This window comes from Xyrauchen texanus, chromosome 35, assembly GCF_025860055.1.
Source record: "Xyrauchen texanus isolate HMW12.3.18 chromosome 35, RBS_HiC_50CHRs, whole genome shotgun sequence".
NCBI lineage: Eukaryota > Metazoa > Chordata > Actinopteri > Cypriniformes > Catostomidae > Xyrauchen > Xyrauchen texanus.
The window spans coordinates 23,749,529-23,772,984 of record NC_068310.1 but is presented as its reverse complement, the minus strand read 5'-3'; the positions used below and the strand labels follow the sequence as shown (position 1 = coordinate 23,772,984).

At 37.6% G+C, this 23,456-nt stretch overlaps 1 protein-coding gene across 1 annotated transcript in view; it reads right to left on the bottom strand.

Moving 5' to 3' along the window:
• Window positions 1-276: 276 nt before the first annotated feature.
• The window catches only part of LOC127629126 (cAMP-dependent protein kinase inhibitor gamma-like), a 48,038-nt gene continuing 24,858 nt past the window's right edge, over window positions 277-23,456 (bottom strand). Inside the window, exons 2-3 of the mRNA XM_052106205.1 lie at window positions 7,272-7,453; window positions 277-1,084 (exon numbers count right to left, since the gene is read on the bottom strand). Coding sequence (XP_051962165.1) covers window positions 1,002-1,084; window positions 7,272-7,425 — 237 coding nt within the window. The 5' untranslated portion in view covers window positions 7,426-7,453 and the 3' untranslated portion in view covers window positions 277-1,001. The remainder of the gene's footprint in view (window positions 1,085-7,271; window positions 7,454-23,456) is intronic.

Below are 23,456 nucleotides of genomic sequence, written 5' to 3'. Positions count from 1 at the left end.
ATGGAAATCCAATGCAAATACCTTCATTGCTTAATACCCGCACCACACATTTAAAAACCAGTCCACAAGTCAAAAATGAATTCCACACCTGCCTGGTACTATATCTTGCAGCAAAAATTCTCTAAATGGTAAGTCTGTTCACATCAAGGCATGCAACTTTCATCCAGACTGAATAAATATTTAGTTTATAAAATAGCAGATTGTTTAGAATTTCAGCCATGTACGGTGTACATGAGTCCTATGAAATAAGACTTTGAAACTGCAATAATGTCATTCCTGTTTATTTATAAGGTACTTACATTTATAGTCACAATATAAATGCAGTGTTTCAACAAGTGTTTTTGAGAGTTTGACAAAAACCACTAAACAATGCCAGAAGCAGAAAACAATAAATCAGATACTACATAAATATGGTTAATTATGTTACATTTGTATTACATTAAGTAATGAAGTATAGAAACAATTCTCTTCTGACCTTAGGAAACATTCAGGAATTCTTGTTTATAATCAGACCTACTTCAATTGTAGTGGTCATTGTATTTAAAAATAAAAAATAACTAATAATAAGTCATCGGTGCATGGACTGTAACAAAAAGGCTATATTTGGTACTATTTATAGTATACAGTAGGTCTGAGTATTTCACCAATAACTCACATTCCTAATAAACAGTTTAGTTTGGGATGGAAATATATCAAAATATCTGTGCTTCTGTTTGATCTGTAATTAAAAAAAAAAAAAAAATTCCATCACTTGGCACTGTCAATGAATGCTCAAGCCAGTCCTCAACATATCCATCCCATGTAGTAGTGTTTGCAAAGGCAGTGTCTTCTCCATCTATCTCTTAGGCACTCAACAGCATGCAATGGGTGGACATCCACCTTAATGGCAGTCTATGAGAGGAGCTCTTCACTGCTACCCGATGAGCAAAGATGAGGAGAATTAGTTATGATAAAGGAGAGAACTCCCCAAGCTCTTCTCTCCTTCAGGTCATTCTTGAGCTTTATGATGGTCCTTCATGCCCTGGATTGTCCTGGCTCCCGGATGCCTCCACTTCAGGGGCTGGAGATCCAGAGGTTTCTCCCTCTAAAAGCCACAGATAGGACAACTGTTAGCATCTGGCTTTCTAGTCAGACTAGATCCCCTTGACATGCTTATTGAGAATAACTTGAGAGATACCTTCATGCAACTTTGAACACAAACATTAAAGGGATTGTTCATCCAAAATGGAAAGTTCTCTCATTTACTCACCCTAATGCCATATGAGTTTCTTTTCTCATCAGAACACAAACAAAGGTTTTTAGAGGAACAGCTCAGCTCTGTAGGTCCATACAATGCAAGTGAATGGTGATCAGGCCTTGGTAGCTCCAAATATCACAATAGAAGCACAGAAGTAATCCATAAATCTCCAGTGGTTAAATCCATGTCTTCAAAAGCAATACAACAGGTGTGGGTGAGAAACAGATCAAAATATAATTTTTATTTAACTTTAAATTTTCACTTTTACATCTGAAAGTCACATGTGGTGCCTCTTTAGTTTTACTTTCACATCTGAAAGTGAAAATGAAGATTTAGAGTAAAACATAACTTAAATATTGTTCTGTTTCTCGCCCACACCTATTATATTGCTTCTGAAGATATGGATTTCTTTTGTTTTTCCTGAAAAAAAATTATATATATAATTTTTTTTTTATTTGTATTTTTATACACTCACCTAAAGGATTATTAGGAACACCTGTTCAATTTCTCATTAATGCAATTATCTAATCAACCAATCACATGGCAGTTGCTTCAATGCATTTAGGGGTGTGGTCCTGGTCAAGACAATCTCATGAACTCCAAACTGAATGTCAGAATGGGAAAGAAAGGTGATTTAAGCAATTTTGAGCGTGGCATGGTTGTTGGTGCCAGACGGGCCGGTCTGAGTATTTCACAATCTGCTCAGTTACTGGGATTTTCACACACAACCATTTCTAGGGTTTACAAAGAATGGTGTGAAAAGGGAAAAACATCCAGTATCGCGGCAGTCCTGTGGGCTGAAAATGCCTTGTTGATGCTAGAGGTCAGAGGAGAATGGGCCGACTGATTCAAGCTGATAGAAGAGCAACTTTGCCTGAAATAACCACTCGTTACAACCGAGGTATGCAGCAAAGCATTTGTGAAGCCACAACACGCACAACCTTGAGGCGGATGGGCTACAACAGCAGAAGACCCCACCGGGTACCACTCATCTCCACTACAAATAGGAAAAAGAGGCTACAATTTGCAAGAGCTCACCAAAATTGGACAGTTGAAGACTGGAAAAATGTTGCCTGGTCTGATGAGTCTCGATTTCTGTTGAGACATTCAGATGGTAGAGTCAGAATTTGGCGTAAACAGAATGAGAACATGGATCCATCATGCCTTGTTACCACTGTGCAGGCTGGTGGTGGTGGTGTAATGGTGTGGGGGATGTTTTCTTGGCACACTTTAGGCCCCTTAGTGCCAATTGGGCATCGTTTAAATGCCACGGCCTACTAGAGCATTGTTTCTGACCATGTCCATCCCTTTATGGCCACCATGTACCCATCCTCTGACGGCTACTTCCAGCAGGATAATGCACCATGTCACAAAGCTCCAATCATTTCAAATTGGTTTCTTGAACATGACAATGAGTTCACTGTACTAAAATGGCCCCCACAGTCACCAGATCTCAACCCAATAGAGCATCTTTGGGATGTGGTGGAACGGGAGCTTCGTGCCCTGGATGTGCATCCCACAAATCTCCATCAACTGCAAGATGCTATCCTATCAATATGGGCCAACATTTCTAAAGAATGCTTTCAGCACCTTGTTGAATCAATGCCACGTAGAATTAAGGCAGTTCTGAAGGCTGAAAGGGGTCAAACACAGTATTAGTATGGTGTTCCTAATAATCCTTTAGGTGAGTGTATATATATATATATATATATATATATATAAAAATAAAAAATAAAAAAATCTCATTTCATGGATCTACAAAGCTTAGATATTTTTCTAAAAATCTTCATTTGTGTTCTGCTGAAGAAAGAAAGTGATACACATGTGGGATGGCATGGGCTGAGTAAATGATAAGAGAATTACAATTTTTGTGCAAACTATACCTTTAAGATAATTAAAGCTCCACTTAAGGCTCTCTAGCGACATCTGTGGTTGAATCCTAAAATTTCAAGAATATTTTAGCAAAGTGTGATTTGAAACTGCTCTTCTGGTGGATGAATCTCATGGTTTAAAGTTACCTGCTTTGCCTGCGATCATCACTCTGAGATATTTACCTGTAGTCATGATGTGCTATTCTCATGTTGATTATGTTTTTTTTTTTTTTACATTTACAACAGAGATATTACTTTGAGGAAGATAAACCACACTCTTCATTATGTTTTAATATCATTATTCAAGTGTTTTATCTACTGCGCAATACACATTAATGTTTGTATTGAACTGCACATCAATTTAAGAGGTTAAAACTTGTAATATGGCTGATATAAAAATGTAGCGTCTTAAGTTGAACTTGTATTACAATCTACAGCCTCAGTAGACAATGCAAGTGAACTGTAATACTACAATAGTAGGTCTATGCACTGCAAACAAAAATATGGTAATATAAAACAACACAAGGAATCGATAATGACGAAATATACTTTATTGGACATGAAAACAATATGCAGAAATATGCAATGTAACAATTACAATAATAAACGTTTAATCATTTCTTTGGAAGTTATAATAAAGAGATGGTTACATGCTAAACAAATGAATATACATTGTAATGTACTGATTTCACAGTACAGTAAACAACTTCAGATGAGCATACATTCGATCTACCTTTTAGTGGCTTTTAGATCAGTTTAAACAGGCTAAAAGGAAAGAAATGTTAAGTGTCTGCAAACAGATTTATTGCTCAAAAAATACTGGATTACACTTGCATGCAACATTTTGACCATTAGCCTAGGTCTTCGACATGCACATTTATTTTTTATTTTTTTCATTTATCTGCTAAAAGGGCAAAACGGAAAGTGACAACAACTTGTGCATTTCTGTGACTGGAATAAATGAAATAAGAAAACAGTGGCACACGCACTTAGGAAGTCTCTAAACTGCAACTATGTAAAAAAATATTCAGAAGTCATAAACATTAGTAAACATGTTACAGTAACAAAAACGTATAAACACATTGTGATCGGTACACATGAGTAATGTCTGATTCATTAAAGCATGAAACCAATATAAAGCTTAAACAACCCAACAGAAAACATTTCGAAGCATTATAGCAGGTAAACAACTTCGCCAAACAGTTAAAAACAGTAAGAAATCCACTAGAAGAGTGATTCAAGCCTCTGCTGTCCTGACTCCTGAATCCACGACTGACTAACAGCTGACGCACTCGCTACTCACTTTTCACTTCCCCAACACTCACGCAACACAGACAGACATACTTTCTGAGCTAACGGACATGACATAAACATGCAAGGGCGAATGACATATGCCTGCGATTTCACAGCAAATCAGACCCGACTGCTCAAAATCATTATTGTAGTCTTTCCGTAATGAATCGGGGTAAGACAAGGACAGGGTTTTGAACATGGATTTGTTCATGTACTCACTCAATAATGAACTTCTGTTAATTGTAAACAAAACAATTAATAAATCTTTTGTGGTGCAGCTTTAAGGAAGGTAATTTCAAGGGGTCAGGGTTTGGCTGGGAAGCATGTCCCCAACTCGGTCCCATGACAAATCGTAATACTAGATGGCGAAACTGTAAGAAACGACTTTTACAGCCATAGAGAAAAATAAAACAAACCAAGGAACAAATGTTATTAAAAAAAAAATTCTACGTTTAACGCCCAGATCAAACCTTAAAGTAATCATGAAGTGTAACCCCTTACCTAAAACCTACCCCTAACTTTTATTTCTAAAGGAAAATCTCTTGTTTACCATGGAAGAAACAGAAACATGGAGGCTTTTGAACGAGACGAGAGATGCATATTACATGTGTTATCGACTTACATCAGCCATTAGTATTGCATAAATAAATATTGAATGATTAACAAAATGTGCTCACAGACATTTCCTTTCTTAAAATAAATTGTTGGACAGGAGGCTTGCTAAGATTTGATGCTTGTATTGTATCGATTTGAAATTCTGTTTGTTGATTGGATGGTCTCAATGGAATAAAAGTTGTATATTTTCGAACGAGCCAAGTCATACAATATTTTACAATTTCGCAATCTCATACAAAATCTGATGAGTTGGCATGAGACTATGTTGATCTGGGCCTAAAAAGCATATTTCTCAAATAGCAGCCATGCAAAATTAGCAATGTACTTAGACAGAAAAAAGAAAAATGGCTTATTTCAAATTGCCTACTCCCAGGCGGTCCTGTGAATGGGAATGTTAATAGATTGTTTTTTGTTTCAGGTATCATGGACATCCTTGATAATTCCTTGGACTTCAAAAGAATTGAATAAAAATAGGAAATGCTCTCTCAGGCGGGTAGAAGTATATTTCCTAGCTACACATTCTTCTTGACAGAGTCCTTGTGGTCATGGGAAAGTCTCAGGTTATTTCAGAGTGATAAAATGGTGCCAAGAATTTGAACTACGGAAACTGGGTCAAATAGAGACAGATGTGGCTCTTACTTCAGTTAGAAAGAGTGGAAAAGTTCCCATAAGATTAGGAAATGGTCAAGGAAGTGGTTATTGTTGAGAGGGCGGATAATAAATCTTTGTCAGCTGTGACAGCATGTATTCAAACTCACAGAAACCTATATGTGTTCATTATGGACACTGTGACCTTAGGGAGCTTTGTCCTGGATTACAAAGTAATAGATAGTGTGAAAGAAAAACCGGTGGAAGTCTTCAGATCCTCTTTTGTGAATTATGCCTGTAATGGGTAATATACTAAAATCTTAACTTCTACACAACGCAAGTCATTACATGGGTCATACTGATGCAGTGCAGCATAATAAATACAACCTGATAGACCACTAGCAGTCAAGAGACATTATCACTTCTTCATCGTATAAGAAGCACTGACTGTTTTGATACCAGTCATTTACATTAATAATACTGTAAATAGAAAAACTAGATTTGGGCTTTGGTTCAACATCATTGTCATGAAATTCTGTGGGTTAAAGGGATAGTTCACCCAAAAATTAAAGTTCTGTTATCATTTACTCACTCATGTCATCCCAGATGTGTATGACTTTCTCTCTTCTGCCGAACACAAATGAAGATTCTTATTAGAGTATTTCAGCTCTGTAGGTCCTTACAATGCAAGTGAATGGTTACCAGAACTCTGAAGGTCCAAATATCATAACGATATCATAAAAGTACTTCACATGACTCCAGTGGTTAAATCAATGTCTTCTGAAGTGATCCAATCAGTTTTTGGTGAGAACAGACCAAAATGGAACTCCTTTTTCACTGTACATCTTGCCATTGCAGTCTCTAGGCAAGATCACAATTTAAAGTTCGATTACATTTCCTAGTGCTTGGCGCATGCTCAGCAAAGCTGAGGAGACTGCTGTCAATATTTATAGTGAAAAAGGGATTTGATTTTGGTCTGTTCTCACCAAAAACCGATTGGATTGCTTCAGAAGACATGGATTAAACCACTGGAGTTGTATGGATTACTTTTATAATGCCTTTATGTGATATTTGGACCTTCACAGTTCTGGCCACCATTCACTTGCATTATGAGTACCAACAGGGCTGAAATATTTAAAACAATATATATATATTTTGCAGAAGAAAGTCATACACATCTAGGATGGCATGAGGGTGAGTAAATGATAAGAACATTTTTATTTTTGGGTGAACTACCCCTTTAATGTAGGAGAATCAACTCAAACATTTAACAGCATTGTAAAATTGTATATAGATGATAAAATAGATGACAAATTCAGCAGTCTTGAGTAGACAGTTCAGTTTGGAAATAAATGATCAATTGTGAATTGACTATGCAATCACTATTGACTAACTATAGCCATGATACAGTAATAATTATATTGTCAGTCACATTGTTCGAATATTCAGTTGATTTAAACAGAGATTTGGAAGGTTGAACAAAGTCAAAGGGAGATTTTAAAAACTTGAATCTTAACATTTATAAAGGCCCAAAATAGACAGCAAACTTAAAGGTGAAATTTCCTACAAAAAGTTTGAATGGAGAATAAATAATGGAAAAATAAAGTACAAAGTTTGAGGAATATTGATACAGTGCTGCCTTTCAAATACTGTAAATGTTGACCTACCAGTGGCTTTCAGGTCCATCTGAGCCATGTCTTTGGTAATTTCACTGATACCCGCCACTACCCCCTCTCCTTTAATATCCGGCACAGCATTCCTGCGACCCGTACGGTCACAGTTTATAAACTCTGAATACGACGTCTCAACGTCTGCCATCATCTGCTTAAGAAAGGCCCTCTCATTACACCTAAAGAAAAGGGGGAAAAAAGACAGAAAAACAAAAAAAAGGTAGATTATTTACTAGTCTGATAAAAATAGAATCTACAGTTTAATTAAAATCTGAATAAATCCATATAATGAGTTCTGAAAAACAATCCTAACACAGAGAAACCATAATTGAACACAAGCTTGTGAATCTCACAGCTCAGTGATACCCATGACAGAACACGCAGTCTGATGAATTGGAGTAATTATTACTTCAGGGGTTCTATTTCAATGCTCAAGTTAATAGATTCAGCAGCTGAACTCGTTTCATGGCCTAATTATATAAGAGCCACAAGCATTCATCCAACACATTAGCCATTCCTCTCATACTTGTTACACTCAGGGTTTCTTAAGAGCATTCGTGCATGGTGGCAAATGAAGCCTTATTGGCAAGCAAACAGGAGACAAAACCCAAAGCAACTGATTAAACACATTTTTGGAGTTGTTTGGAGCTCCAGTTCTATAGGAGCATGAGAAGCTAATGTGTTTTGATACATTCTCTCAGTGACCACTCCTATCTGTCAACAAAGTCAACGTGAAATCATGATGGAACCTATTTACATTCTGGGTAACATTGCAAATGATTCAACAGTGCATATTATGCTAACAAAATAAATGTAAAAAAAATTATAATAATTACTTTGTAAATGTTTGTCAAAGTCTATTAACTTGCTCCGCCACCTTTAAACAACTTTCCTTTTTTTGCTGACAATAACGACATCAAGCTCTCTTACATTTCATCCCCTCTTCTTCATTCACCTGACAAACAGAGACCACTTTTCATGATCCAATCTATTCTTGATGAATACAATTATGTCCTGCCTTTAACACACCCACCCCCCCACCCCCATTCTGAAATGTGCAATTGGGATGCGAAATGTGCTGTGAATGCTGTGTCATGTAGCACTGAGGAAAACGATTAATTAAGCGAATCATTTGATTGGAAGGTTCATTTTAAAAAGCCAGTTAAAAAAAAGAAAATGCACAACAGAGTTCCAACGCAGCCTTTTGTTTTTCAATTTTGTAGCACAACGTAAAATGACAGTTTATCAATACATTTTCACTATTTGGATATATAGATTGCATCAATGTAGTTTCTTTTCTTTACATTTATTAAGAACATCACTGTGGTACCCATAATAATACGAATGTAAATAAGTAATTATATTAACTATATTGGAAAAACGTATTTATTTTAATGACACTATCCAAATTAGGAATGTGCAAGATCAGTCAACTAAACCGTAATGATGCTGCTAGTAGACACTGGAATTACTAGTTAGCTAATACTTTTCCCCATTAAACTGTTCGACATTTATACATATTTACTTTTGGCTTTATATATATATATATATATATATATATATATATATATATATATATATATATATATATATATATATATATATATATATATATATATATATATTCATTCATTCCTCTCTCTCAGCATGCAGGAAAGTGCCCTCTCAAAAGACTAGCAAAACTACAGAAATCACTTCAGTGGTGGTGCAGTATGAAGTTTTCAAAATTTAGTTTTCTTTAAATCCATGCATACTTGGAAGATATTTTCCCACTGAGCTGGCTTTAGCATAATCTCCCCAGGTCTACAAAATTAATTATCATATTTTGATCCATGAAGTAAGTTTTATTTAATGAATTTAAGCAACATTGCCAAATGGTACAAGCTTCTCCAACTCAAATTCCAGCAACATCAAATAAAAACAAATAGTTCAGAAGTAATCCAAAAGCAATCAGATTATATTCAACTCAAATATTTTATCCCAAAAGCAATAATATTAAATTACAAATTTAATCCAAGAGATTTCATTACTGACTACAATTTTAGTCATGTAATTTGTAAACAGTAACAGATTGCAATTAAGAAGTAACCCAGCACCAACGGTCCATTTAAGTGGGTTGTGACTCCTTAAAAACACTGCAGATCTATAAAGCTGTTCCATCTTAAGATATCGTATTAAGAGGGGACAACTGACCACACACAAACAAAATTGATGCTATATGTTTGCCTTCTGCTCGCTCTCTCTCTCTCTCTCTCTCTCTCTCTCTCTCGACCCCGCTGCTTCAGAGAAAATGACATGGCATAAATCATAGTGCAGGATTTTGATGCTTGCTCTCTCATCCCTCCCTTCTTTCTGTATCTCTCCTTCCTTACCATTTACCTATATCAATCCCTACACCCTCTTTTCAACTCTTCCTCTCTTTCTACCATTCTGTTTTTCTATTCTTTTTAAAGTTATCTCTCTTTTTCTATTACTTTCAAACGCTTAAGTCACGCTGAGCAAACCAGGGGTGATGGAACAATCTGAAAAGTGGGAGGATATTTGACATGAAAAGTACAGGTCTATCCAAAATTTGGGGCATTAAAAAAATTGACATTTCAAGTGATAATGATTTCTATGCCCCAGCAAAATAAAACAAACCCCCATAAAAAGCTACCTCCTGTATTGAGATGCTTACTAGAGCAACCTATGACAGAGCATTCGATGAATAGAACTGCATAAGATGCATTTTAAAGGGGTATTTACACACCTCTGTGCAGTTGGTTTCTAGCAAACATTCCTACATGACTCCAGAATGCAACTGTATAAAGTACCAAATCTTGCACTCCCATTGGTAGTCAGCGCAATGCATCACTGAATCAAGTAGGGCAGAATTAGATTTTTGAAAGCATGACTAGCTCTGCCTCTCTGAAATTCGTATTTGTCAACAGATGCCGATGGCAGTGTGTGTTTGTTTGTAATAGAAACTTTAACTTTTGCACTCTAACCTTTTGGTTGCATAATGGAGCACATACTTTGAAAACCCTTGCATCTTCCCGCCATTGTCTTAAAAATTTACTATTTTAAATGAAATCAATGAATTTGCAGTGTTCTCTGATGTAGCATAAACTCTGATAAATAGGCATCTGCAGTCTATTCCTGACTTGTTTGACATCATATCGCAGCATGTGCACATTCAAAACTGGCCACTGTCTGTTTTATCAGGATGAGTCATTACACATAACGTCTGCCAGCAACAACATGAACCTAACCCGATACGACGGACCTCGCCTTCACCCAGGACCCTCGAAAAGTGCTAGCCAATTTCACTTTAATGCAAACTCTGCAGGCCTATCTTCTTCAACTTTCAATCTGTTTCTTCAGACTCTGAACACTGCTGATCAGATTACCTAAATAATACACATAGAGAGGAGCTCTTTTCGTTTTAAGTGACCTAGGTCTGCAAAGGTAGGCAGGGGGTCACAGTAGCTGAAGAAGATTCTGGAACTGTAGCTTGCAGAGAGACTGACTCACCAGAGATGAAAAAAAATCTGAAGAAAGTGTCACAAAGTACAGAACTCCATAAGACTTATTTAATAGACCTTCCAAATAAAACAAGCTGTGCTCTTCTGAAAAGGACGCACAATAGTGTCTTATTTTCCAAAAGTTTAAAGTGAATGAAATAAGGCCTATGCCAAATTGTCAAATGCAAACAAGGATTCACAGAGTGAAACAGAGAATTCAGAAGAGAAGAAAATGTAGGGACTTGATTCTATCCATCGGGATTTGCTTGGATTGTGAAAAGTAGGTGTTCCATACCAGAATGGAGTCAGGAGTCAGGACTGAAAGCAAGATTTCGAAAGCAAAGCCTAAATAGCTTTTTTGGCTATTGGTTAACATTATCCAATAGCCTGCATGGTGTTAGTAGCATAAGTGAATAAGGAAAAGCGAATTAGATAAAGAGCAAGTTTTACATTTTGATTAAAGATTAAAAAGGTAATTTTTTAAACAGGCAACAATGAACCATTTAATAAGACCAGTAACATGCTGCATTAAGTAAATAAGGCCAGTTTTGATTTACATTTATTCATTTGGCAGACGCTTTTATCCAAAGCGACTTACAAAAAAGGAAAACATAAGCGAATCATCTTAAGGAGACAGTGGTACGAAAAGTGCCATACTACAAAGTTTCACTATCATCAGAATACTATACAAAACAGAATTAAGTGCAACAAGAATTGTAAATATATATACACTCACCTAAAGGATTATTAGGAACACCTGTTAAATTTCTCATTAATGCAATTATCTAATCAACCAATCAAATGGCAGTTGCTTCAATGCATTTAGGGGTGTGGTCCTGGTCAAGACAATCTCATGAACTCCAAACTGAATGTCAGAATGGGAAAGAAAGGTGATTTAAGCAATTTTGATCGTGGCATGGTTGTTGGTGCCAGACGGGCCGGTCTGAGTATTTCACAATCTGCTCAGTTACTGGGATTTTCACGCACAACAATTCTAGGGTTTACAAAGAATGGTGTGAAAAGGGAAAAACATCCAGTATGCGGCAGTCCTGTGGGCGAAAATGCCTTGTTGATGCTAGAGGTCAGAGGAGAATGGGCCGACTGATTCAAGCTGATAGAAGAGCAACTTTGCCTGAAATAACCACTTGTTACAACCGAGGTATGCAGCAAAGCATTTGTGAAGCCACAACACGCACAACCTTGAGGCGGATGGGCTACAACAGCAGAAGACCCCACCGGGTACCACTCATCTCCACTACAAATAGGAAAAAGAGGCTACAATTTGCAAGAGTTCACCAAAATTGGACAGTTGAAGACTGGAAAAATGTTGCCTGGTCTGATGAGTCTCGATTTCTGTTGAGACATTCAGATGGTAGAGTCAGAATAGAGTCAGAATGAGAACATGGATCCATCATGCCTTGTTACCACTGTGCAGGCTGGTGGTGGTGGTGTAATGGTGTGGGGGATGTTTTCTTGGCACAGTTTAGGCCCCTTAGTGCCAATTGTGCATCATTTAAATGCCACAGCCTACCTAAGCATTGTTTCTGACCATGTCCATCCCTTTATGGCCACCATGTACCCATCCTCTGATGGCTACTTCCAGCAGGATAATGCACCATGTCACAAAGCTCGAATCATTTCAAATTGGTTTCTTGAACATGACAATTCACTGTACTAAAATGGCCCCCACAGTCACCAGATCTCAACCCAATAGAGCATCTTTGGGATGTGGTGGAACGGGAGCTTCGTGCCCTGGATGTGCGTCCCACAAATCTCCATCAACTGCAAGATGCTATCCTATCAATATGGGCCAACATTTCTAAAAAATGCTTTCAGCACCTTGTTGAATCAATGCCACGTAGAATTAAGGCAGTTCTGAAGGCGAAAGGGGGTCAAACACAGTATTAGTATGGTGTTCCTAATAATCCTTTAGGTGAGTGTATATATATATATTTTTTTTATTGACCGGAAAGTGCTTTTGGAAAAGATGTGTTTTTAGCCGTTTTTGAAGATAGAGAGTGAGTTAGCTTCACGGATGGAGTTGGGAAGGTCATTCCACCAACGTGGTATGATGAAACTGAAAGTCCGGGAAAGTGTTTTGGTGCCTCTTTGTTTTGGTATGACAAGGCGACGTTCCTTAGCTGACCGCAGGCTTCTGGTGGGAACGTAGCTCTGCATAAATGTTTATAGGTATGCTGGAGCAGACCCAGTGACTGTTTTGTATGCTAGCATTAGGGCCTTGAATTTAGTACGTGCATGAACCGGCAGCCAGTGGAGAGAGACAAAGAGTGGTGTAACATGTGCTCTCTTAGGTTCATTAAAGACCAGACATGCTGCTGCATTCTGGATCATTTGGAGAGGTCTAATAGCACATGCAGGATGGCCTGCAATGAGAGCGTTACAGTAGTCCAGTCTAGTTATGACATGTGACTGAACAAGCCGTTGTGTGGCATGTTCAGAGAGGAAGGGTCTTGTCTTCCTGATATTGTAGAGTGTAAATTTACATGATCTTGCAGTCTTTGAGATGTGGTCTGTGAAATTTAGCTCATCATCAATGGTTACCCCTAGATTTCTGACCATTTTGGAAGGCGAAACTGTAGTTGGACCCAGCTGCACGGTGATGTTGTGTTCAACAGCAAGGTTGGCTGGAAAGACAAGGAGTTCGGTCTTGGCTGGGTTGAGTTGCAGGTGGTGTTCCTTCATCCAGGCTGAGATGTCTGCCAGACAGGCAGCGATTCGAGCGGTCACTGTGGTGTCGTTGGGCTGGAAAGACTAGTGGATTTAAAGAGGGTATGACATTTGTAACATTTGCAGGTATCATTTGTGTGCAATAAAACAGTGTATAATTTTTGCTCCACTAGTGGCACCAAACAAATCACAAAAATAATTATTGTTCTCTATCATCATCTCGTGTTTGAGATCCACCTATGAGAAAGGACATTCGTTCCAACTTCTGCAGAAGCATTCAGTTGCACCAAGTCTGGCTTGACAGAAGTTTTATTAAGTTTAATATTCCCTTCTCGCAACCTCATTCTTCGTTTCGCAGCTCTACTGTTCGCCTGGCTTCACTAAACTGTCTACAGGGGGAACTATAGTTGACCAGCCTCCGCAAGACATTACTATCAGAAAATTAGGGTCAGTTTGTTGTTTCTTTGGCCTACAAGCCACCCACCCACAGTAGCCAAAAACTTTACTCGAGCTGTCCCTCGGTTTTCAACGATTTTAAAAAATTGTGGTGTTCTCTGAGCTATAGCTCAGTCTAAATTCACGGCACCTGCTAACGTTAGGTACAAGCAGTCATGTGCATACCCTGCCGCCTGCAGGTTCCCATCCATAACGTGTGGCATGCATTGGTTTGAAGCATGCATAGGAGGCTCTTTCCCTCCAGGAAAACTACAGCTATTGCCTCGCATTCTCTAAGAAGCTTCTACCCAGATCACCGATCTCGAGCAGTATGACTCGAACGGAGGACTTGGTGAAAGTGCCTGGGGGCCTCCAAGAAAATGCCTTCACTTAGTTGGACTGGCCAGCCCAACTGAAGGGCATTATGAAAAGCTTATTCCTAATTGGGATCTCTCCATGGTGCTGGAAGTTCTGTCTCAACAGCCTTTTGAGCCCTTGAACCGTAGTGGCGAAATACAGTGAGCAGCAATATAGATGATACCAGCATCATTCACTAAAATACACTGCAGTAAACGAAAATGAAGCAAAGTGAAAATGTTCACATGTCTGATATGGTTCAGCTAAGCAAGGTGTGTGACAGGACAATTTAACATGGTTCCAGAGCACCTTTAGACTAGAATTAAAATGAGTCTAAAATTTGTGACAAATGTTTGTGAAAATCAATTGGAGTCAGAGATAACATCATCTCATGATGACAAAAAAGACAACCAAAACTTTGAAATCCCAAGTTCTCTGCTTATGATGAAAAACATTTCCATTATTTGATAGTCAGACCATTTACACTTAACTATAGCAAACATTATTCTTAAACTGCACAATTATATGTAAATAGTTTTTTTGTTTTTGATAGATTTGCATTTTAAGAAAAATATGAATATGATAATACAGAAACATTGAAACATTCATTACATTCATATATTTAAACACCGTAAAAAACATAAATTTTTAATGGGTAGTTACTTTTTAAATATATTATAACTATTTACTTTTTACTGTATATTTCAAAGAAAATACATAACAAATGGTTAAAACGGAATAGTTATGTTTCTTATTTTTAATAACAGTTATGTTCTTTGGGGTGTTCTGTGTTATATTTGATGTAGTTTAGTTAATGTTTATTGTATTATTTTAATTTCACTTGTGTTACCCTGATGGTGTCTGTGTGAGTGACACTGAGCACTGTCTCTACATGTTTACTGATCATTGCTCCTGGAAGGGCCACTATTGGTGAACTTCATGTCATCATGTGCCCTTCTGTAATTACTATGGTGATTAACAATACATTATAAAGTGAAAAGCAGATTTTTACAGTTTCAGAAGGTAAATGCGTCAAGTTTATCATTTAGTAATATAAACGGTAATGCACTGTAAACCATACAAGAAACAAAATTACATTCTGTAAAGTCTGAAATGTGGTTACCTTATTTTTCATGGTAAATCTCTGGCAACCACAGCTGATGGTCATTTTAAAAAAATGTTATTGAAGCTTCAGTTCAAAAGAAATGCTGCTAGGAGCTCCCTCCACTTTATTTTGGAAAACATTGTTGAAATGTTGTTTTCCAGTATTTTTCCAAGATAACATTGAAATGTTCTGTTTTCCAGTAGTTCCCTAAACATGTTCATAAGCATTTAAAGGACGTTTTGTGTTGGAGTTTGTGTTTTAAGTTTGGAGTGGTGTTAAAACATTTTATTTTTACTGCAAATATATATCGGCCTCCTTGATTACTAATAATCGTTTGGCCTGAGGTATTGGCCTTCAAAAAAAACTTGTCGTCAACCCCTACCTTTTATATGTCTAAATTTCAAGGACATTTTTATTTTTCATTTCATGACCCCTTTAAAACATCTGCCAGATAAAAGTATTTGGTGAAGTAAAAGTAAAAGTAAAATTGTTTTGAAATGAATATGAGAGTTGAAACCACTTTGGTTCTTTTATTAATTGCAATAAATTACTTGCGGTTTATGTCCAAAATATACTTTGGTTTTGACGCGAACGCTTAGGGTCTGCGTTCAGTCGAACGATAGCCTTTCAAAGCATACTTCATTTGACTAAGTGTATACACAGAAGGTTGGCGCCTGTGCACTCCAACTGCTATGCAAAGTCATTTTGGAGATTTTATTTGCTTCTTGGTGTATCCATTTAACATGTTTTATGCAATATCCCAACATTTGCATAAAAATGTGTGGATGGAAACCCAGCTTGTGTTGGCATTCTTTGGGAAGTCAACCTAGCTTACTTATTGTCAACTTTGCACATTAAACTGGCTTTACCACTGAATAAATTCATCACATCACATTTATCAACCTAAATCATTGAAAATCACTTTTGATAACAAGTGGCCAACATATTGTGCTTCAGCATGGGAACCATTAAGTGAGAGCTTCTATATATAGTAAGAGTTTATCTGAATCAACAGGGGGCTGTTGCTGTGATGGATCAAATTTACAGTGTTTGGTTACCTTCCATTTACTTTCCCAAACTTCAGTACAATAAAGGAACACTATGGCTCACAGATGTAATTTGATATATTTTAATTTCCATGTGGCCCATTTTACTGAAACAATCATTTTATTTGCTGATGTAGACACAAGGAAATGGGAGTAAAATAATGCAGGCTACATCAGATAACACAGGTATACAATCACTAAAAACCACACAAAACAGCACAGCTTGCCCTTTACCTGCAGTCCACATGGGATCAAGGAAAAGTGTTTAACAAAAACACCAGCTTGAGCTCACGTGTTTATCATCTGCATAAATTCAGACACATCAATATGGTCTAAACAAATGACACATTCAGGTTTAGCCTTTATTTAAAATAAATACAATAAAAACAACAGGAAAGCAGTGGAGATTTTCTCTTACTAAGATTCAGTGTCTAAACAGTCTGCACTGACCACTGGGTACACGTGTTCATTGCTCATCTCCATATTAGGACACATAAAAACTCAAACTCAAGCCCATTATGAGAATGAAATCATGTGACTCATTCTGTCCTCTAAATCTTCATTCAAAATGAGACTTGATGCCTGGTCAGCTCTCATTAAAAATGTATATTTAATGGAAAACAGGATATTTTGCTCTTTTGAAATCAAGTTTGATGTAGATATACTCTCCTTAACATTTACAATGCAAATGTCCCTTTATTAAATCAAAGCTGCAAATATAGGTCTTTCAGAAACTTTAAAAATGTTGTAAAAACAACCATTATTACCACCCACATTTACATATTACCACTATATCACCATACAACATTCAGCTACTTGGACAACCCTGATGACAAACAGTGCTGCAACCCCAGTATATGGAAGGTTAGGTGGAAAATGGGTCAAGTGAAACTAACACTGGTCTTTCACTGGCTTTAGAAATATGTCACTTCCTCAGGTTAAGAAGCCTGCTTTGCACCCCTTCTTCCTGACGATTTCCAATCATATATTCTTAAAAAAGACAGAATCAAACTAATTTTACATACTAATTTTACACTCCTGCACAGTGTATCTGACATTTACTTATAGCACATGTCAAGTGCTTTTACTTTGAAGCTGCTCTCACCAACTAGTTTGGATCTAGCAAGCAGCAATCTCCTGACAGCATTCAGTTTACACGGCCCAGATCGCCTGCTCGGAGTGTAACGGAAGAACCATCATACAACATTTGTGAGTCAGATGAACAAAGTTTTGATCCAGGCTGATTGATTTGTTCAAGTTTTGAGAGGTTCATGAATTATGTCGGTTAAATGGAGGTATGCAGGCACTTTCATGAGCTGATAGGCAGGACAGTTTAAATGAGACGTCGTTTGACACCGGTCTATTATTGACAAAAAATGTGATCGGTTGTTTACATATCTCGGATTGCTCCTTCACATGCAAGCAGGTCAAATTGATCAGAGAGAGCCACTAAGGAATGTATGCTCAAAAGGAAATCAGAGATTCATATCCTTCCACCAGGCTAATAGATGACCACAAACTAATGTATTATATGAACAAATGTGCCCATTCGTACAATGCCATTTGCTTTCTACTCTTGACAGCCACATGTTAAAAAGTCTAAGGCACTCTAGTCCATCAACAAAACTGGAGAGTCTTGTCAATAACAGGGTGTCAATGCATGCCAAACCAATAACATGGATGGCTTACATTTGAAGTCAGAAGTTTACATACACTTAGGTTGAAGTCATTAATACTAATTTTTAACCACTCCACAGATTTCATATAAGCAAACTATAGTTTTGGCAAGTCGTTTAGGACATCTACTTTGTGCATGACATGAGTAATTTTTCCAACAATTGTTTACAAACAGATTGTTTCACATTTAATTGACTATATCACAATTCCAGTGGGTCAGAAGTTTACATACACTAAGAGAAAAGTGCATTTAAGCAGCTTTGAAAATGTCATAAAATGATGTCAAGCCTAATTTAGCTTCTGACAGGCTATTTGGAGTCAATTGGAGGTATCATACCACCCACAAAGAAGACACATTCTGTCTCCTAGAGATGAACATAGTTTGGTATGAAAAGTGCAAATAAATCCCAGAACAACAGCAAAGGACCTTGTGAAGATGCTGGAGGAAACAGGTAGACAAGTATCTATATCCACAGTAAAACGAGTCCTATATCGAAATAACCTGAAAGGCTGCTCAGCAAGGAAGAAGCCACTGCTCCAAAACCGTAATATGCATATAGGGAGCGGCAGTGCCAACATCATAGAGGCAACATTGTGACATCATGATGTAGACCCCATTATGACATCACAGAGGCCTCATTATGACATGATATAAACCCTAATATGATATTGTATGGACCCCATTATCACTTCATATTGACCCCATTATGACCTCAAAAAGACCAAATTATGACATCAGAGCCACCATTATGACATCAAAGGGGCTCAATTTCCATAAAGATTAAATATTATGACATCATAGAGGCATCATTATAATATGCCTTATGACATCATCAGAGGCCTCATTCAATCATTACAGAGCAGGCACATGCACACATAGACATCAAAGGGTGCTTGCCATTTTTTATTTTACAAATTATATTATATTATATTATATTATTATTCCTGTTTGCATACAGCTTCCCTGTCAAACAAACATATTATAAAAAAAATCTAAATATCAGGTCAGAAGATTGCACACATTGGCACATCAGACACACAGACTGCAGACAGGCAGGCAGCAGCCCCTCCCAGCTCCTATCCCAGTTGTGTTTTTCTTGGCTTGTGTGGAGGTGAGTGGTGATGAACAAAAGACTAAACTAACAGTGCCTCAACTTACCAGCTAATTAGCCAAAAGCTAAATATAGTTAACTTGTGTCTTGCTAACATGCATGACTCATGAGCTACTAGCTAATGTAATAAGTCAGCTAAAGTTTAGCTAAGGCAATATATCATGGCCATACAAGCTAATGTACTAGAGATGCACCGATCGACCGGCCAGGGACCGGAATTAGCCGATTTTCCGCATGCTCGGTCGGAACTCACGTCTTTCCGATTCCAAGCCGGTCCGTTTTGTTGCCAGCGGCGCAGGCAATAATGTCACAGCTGCATGTAAACATGTCAATGGCGTGGAAGATCATCACTGTGAAGAATACATAAAGTTCGAAATGTGTAATAATTGTAAGGCCAAAGTAAACTATGGGGGAACCACCAAAATAACTTTCGGAACAACAAACCTAATTAGACATTTAAAACACCATCACCCATCTGAAAATGCCCATTTTAAAAAAGAAGCTAAAAAGGGAAAGCGGCTAAAGCTAGCCAGAGCTCAGAGCCAGTCACAAGTCAGCAGCCTCTCCTATCATTCCTTGGAATGAGAAGTGAAAAGACCAAAGCAATTACGAGGAAAATTATGGAATTCATGGCCCTGGATGACCAGCTGTTCTCCATAGTTGAGGACAGAGGGATCAGAAATCTAATACATTTCCTCGATACGGAGTAGGAGGTACTTTCCGACGTCGCGTTGCCCGAGTTTTTTAATCTCACGTCATGTCACACATGCAGCCTGTTATCTGTCAACATTTGGGTACACAAATCCGGGTGAGGGGAAGTGGGGTGCTGGATGGCAGAGGCAGGCTAAATACTATACAAATTGTGCCTTTGTGATTTAATGTAATTTTTCCCACCATGTCCGATATTAAAATCAGTGCGACACACATTGCAAAAGGCGTGGGCATTGTCGATATGGCTTCGGGATATGAAATTAAATTATTCCATCCAGCTGTTGTTAAATGTACATGTATATTTTGTTTTTTTCACCGGCGCACCAGCTGAGTCTTCTCCTCCCATCTACCAGTGATGCTTGATTTAACATCCCTCGTCTACTGCCTGCGCAGATATCAACAGCGCAAATGGGTTGCCAGGTTGAGGTCATAAATGATTTGTAATGTGTATGTGTCGATTGTGTGAGTAGGATGCGTTTCATTCAAGATCTGGCAACAGGACCACCTTGGAATAATATATTGATGTGATTATTCATATAACGTGGTTTGGGCCATACAAATTACGGGAGTTTTTTTGGGAGAAATAACAAAACGGGAGACTCCCGGGAAAAACGGGAGTGTTGACAGGTATGGTTACAAGCCGTTCCCGAAGCAGCAATCAGTTTTACAACTGATATTTGGACATCTAACGTAACTTAGTGAAGTTTGGAGGAAATTGTAATGTTTAATAATTTATTTTATTATGAAAATAAAGTGTTGCATTGAAGAAAGGTAGATTTTGTTTGTATATGCGGTCAATAATAGTTCTTAGAAAGAAAATCGGAAAAAATCGGAAATCAGAATCGGCCAAGAAAATTGCAATCGGTGCATCTCTATATTGTACTGTACTTAATGGAGACACTACAGGCAAATCCAGTCAAATTTGTGTCTAATAATCAGCACATTGATATTCAAATGCACTAATTTGCATACATTTGACAAAATATTTTTTTTTATACATAATTATGAGAATTGTCCTTTTTTCCACTTGAGCCCCTGCCCCCCAAAATGTGTGTGCACGTCCCTGTAACAGAGCCACAATTATGACATCACAATAACAGTTCTAATAGAACAGAACACAAGACTCAGCCCTTTTTGGGATTAATCTTCTCTTCTAATCAATTGATTCACTTAAATAAAAATAAAAAAAACACTCGAGATTCACTTAAATGATTCACTCTAGACACTCAATCTGCCTAGGTGACATCTGTGGACTGAAAGGCTGACAATGGCTCCTGTTTGACCTACTGTACTGCATCAAACTAATTTCATTAAACCAGCTGTAACAAGAGCATTGTCAACAACACAGTCCATGTGTCTCAATCAGGATGAAAAACTTGTTCTTGGTTCCACTAGGATGCTCTAATCATATACCAACAAAGTACAGCTGTGGGTCCCTGTTATTAAAGCCACAATTGCAGTGTGGATCAGTCCACCTGCAAAGCAAATAGGCTTCATTTTTACTATAGTCCTCTATCCTTGTGGTTATGGTTGACTGTTGAGGGATCTTCTGAACAGAGTGTAACAGGAGCTCTCACTGATAATATATGAACAAAGCCCAAAGAGCCCAGTAGAGGATATGAGCCTGCTGCCACAATTCTACTGGGACAGTTAGTGCCTCTGAGCAGAATGAAAACATTATCTGGCGCTGGGTCTATAGTTGGCTATACCCAAACAAACGGTGGCCTCAAGTGTTTATGGTACCGACCATACGGCCACATAAGATTATATATAGGGTATGCACGTATATACTAGGAACAGAAATAAACGAAGGCTTGGGGGAAAAAATACCAAAGAAAGTGATATTTATATACAATTATAACAGTCATAATTATAAATATTTGATATTTCTAGTTATGGTAAATTAGTCATTTTTAAAATCAACAAATTTTGCCATCATAAAAAAACCCAGCAAACAAACAAGACAAAACAAACTAACAAAAAGATCAAAAATAACAAAAAATAACAAATCAAAAGCATACTAGCAAAGAAACACATAAAATTAACATAGTCTCTCACTAACAATTTTTGGCACCCATTTTAGTTATGATATGAGAAAAAAATGAAATTAAATGTTGCTGCTAGCATTTGTGAACTGCACAAGCAGAAACAACAAAATGAGGATAAGCGGTGTGTGGAAATATGACACAACTCTCATTCCATATTTGTAAAAGAGAGGAATGCACATGTCTGCTGAGTTCAAGAGTTTCAGACCTTTTAAAAATTAATTTAAGAAGAAGAATGAGTCTGCTGATTTTACATTTAACGCACCAAGAACAAAGTTTATATGATAGCTCCCAAGGAATGAAGTGAGCTTGAGTGTGTGCAGCATTCTGTCTTTATCAGGGAATAGTTTCTGGACACTAAAGGAGCTGCGTCTAATCAAGTTGAATGGACACCATCCTGTCTAAAGCACCGAGCACATTTAACTGCTCTCGAGATAAGTGCACCACCTCCAACACTCCCCTATTTACTCAGATGATCCACATCTCAACTTAATGAACACACACTTTGTGTTTACATGACGTACGTAACTACTCGAAGGGAAGTAACATCCTAGCCACCATTTACACAAGAGGGTGCATTTCCTTGATCATGCAAATAAAATCTCAACAATTCAATGTTACAGTCCACCTACATATCCTTCCTGCTTTTGAGGGTCCCAGATTTGTGGGTCCAGTATTTCTCTGAAGCAACATCAAAAGAGCCATTGGCTGAATTTCCCCACAGGTGATATTATTCAGGACCGGTCACTTCCACCCACTGCTGGTGCATTTCTTGCTATCATGACTTTTTAAATGCCAACTTTCTGGTCCCCAAACATTTCAGCTGCACTTTCACAGTGTCTTTTCAGCATACTTTAACCTTTCACGGCACATGTTCACCATCTTTAGGAAAAGGTTATGAGCCCAGAAATATCCACTGCCCAGAATATGTGATGAAAGATAGCATTCTCAAAAAAACTGAATAACATTCAGTTCACTAAATCATCACAACAACACACAATACTACGTTTAATGGCTCCCTGGAATACCTGATTCTTTATTGATCAATACTCATGTATAATTTTTAAAGCCGTCATGCAGAACATTATATAAATATCTAGGAATACACCGATCCGATATCTGGATTGATATCGGCTCTGATACTGAAGCTTTTAGACAGAAAGGGTATCGGTCCGACGAGCCCGATAAAAGAACCATAAAAACACAATTAAAGCAGTTCATATGACTCATGCATTTTATTCAAAGCCACGTGCAATAGCTCTGGGAATCACAAAAGGCTGTATTTAAGAAGTAAATATATAAAATGCATTAGCGAATGGAGCTGCTGTTTACACACACACACACACACACTTGCGGCTATTTTTAGCCTTCACGCAGTGCAGAATATTTGAGCGCAACTCAAGAACAACATCTCAAACGTACATACTCAAAAGATCGGTTCACTTATAATATGCATTTAGAATGGCACTGGATGCATTTGACCAGAAATTGAATAAGAAGCTA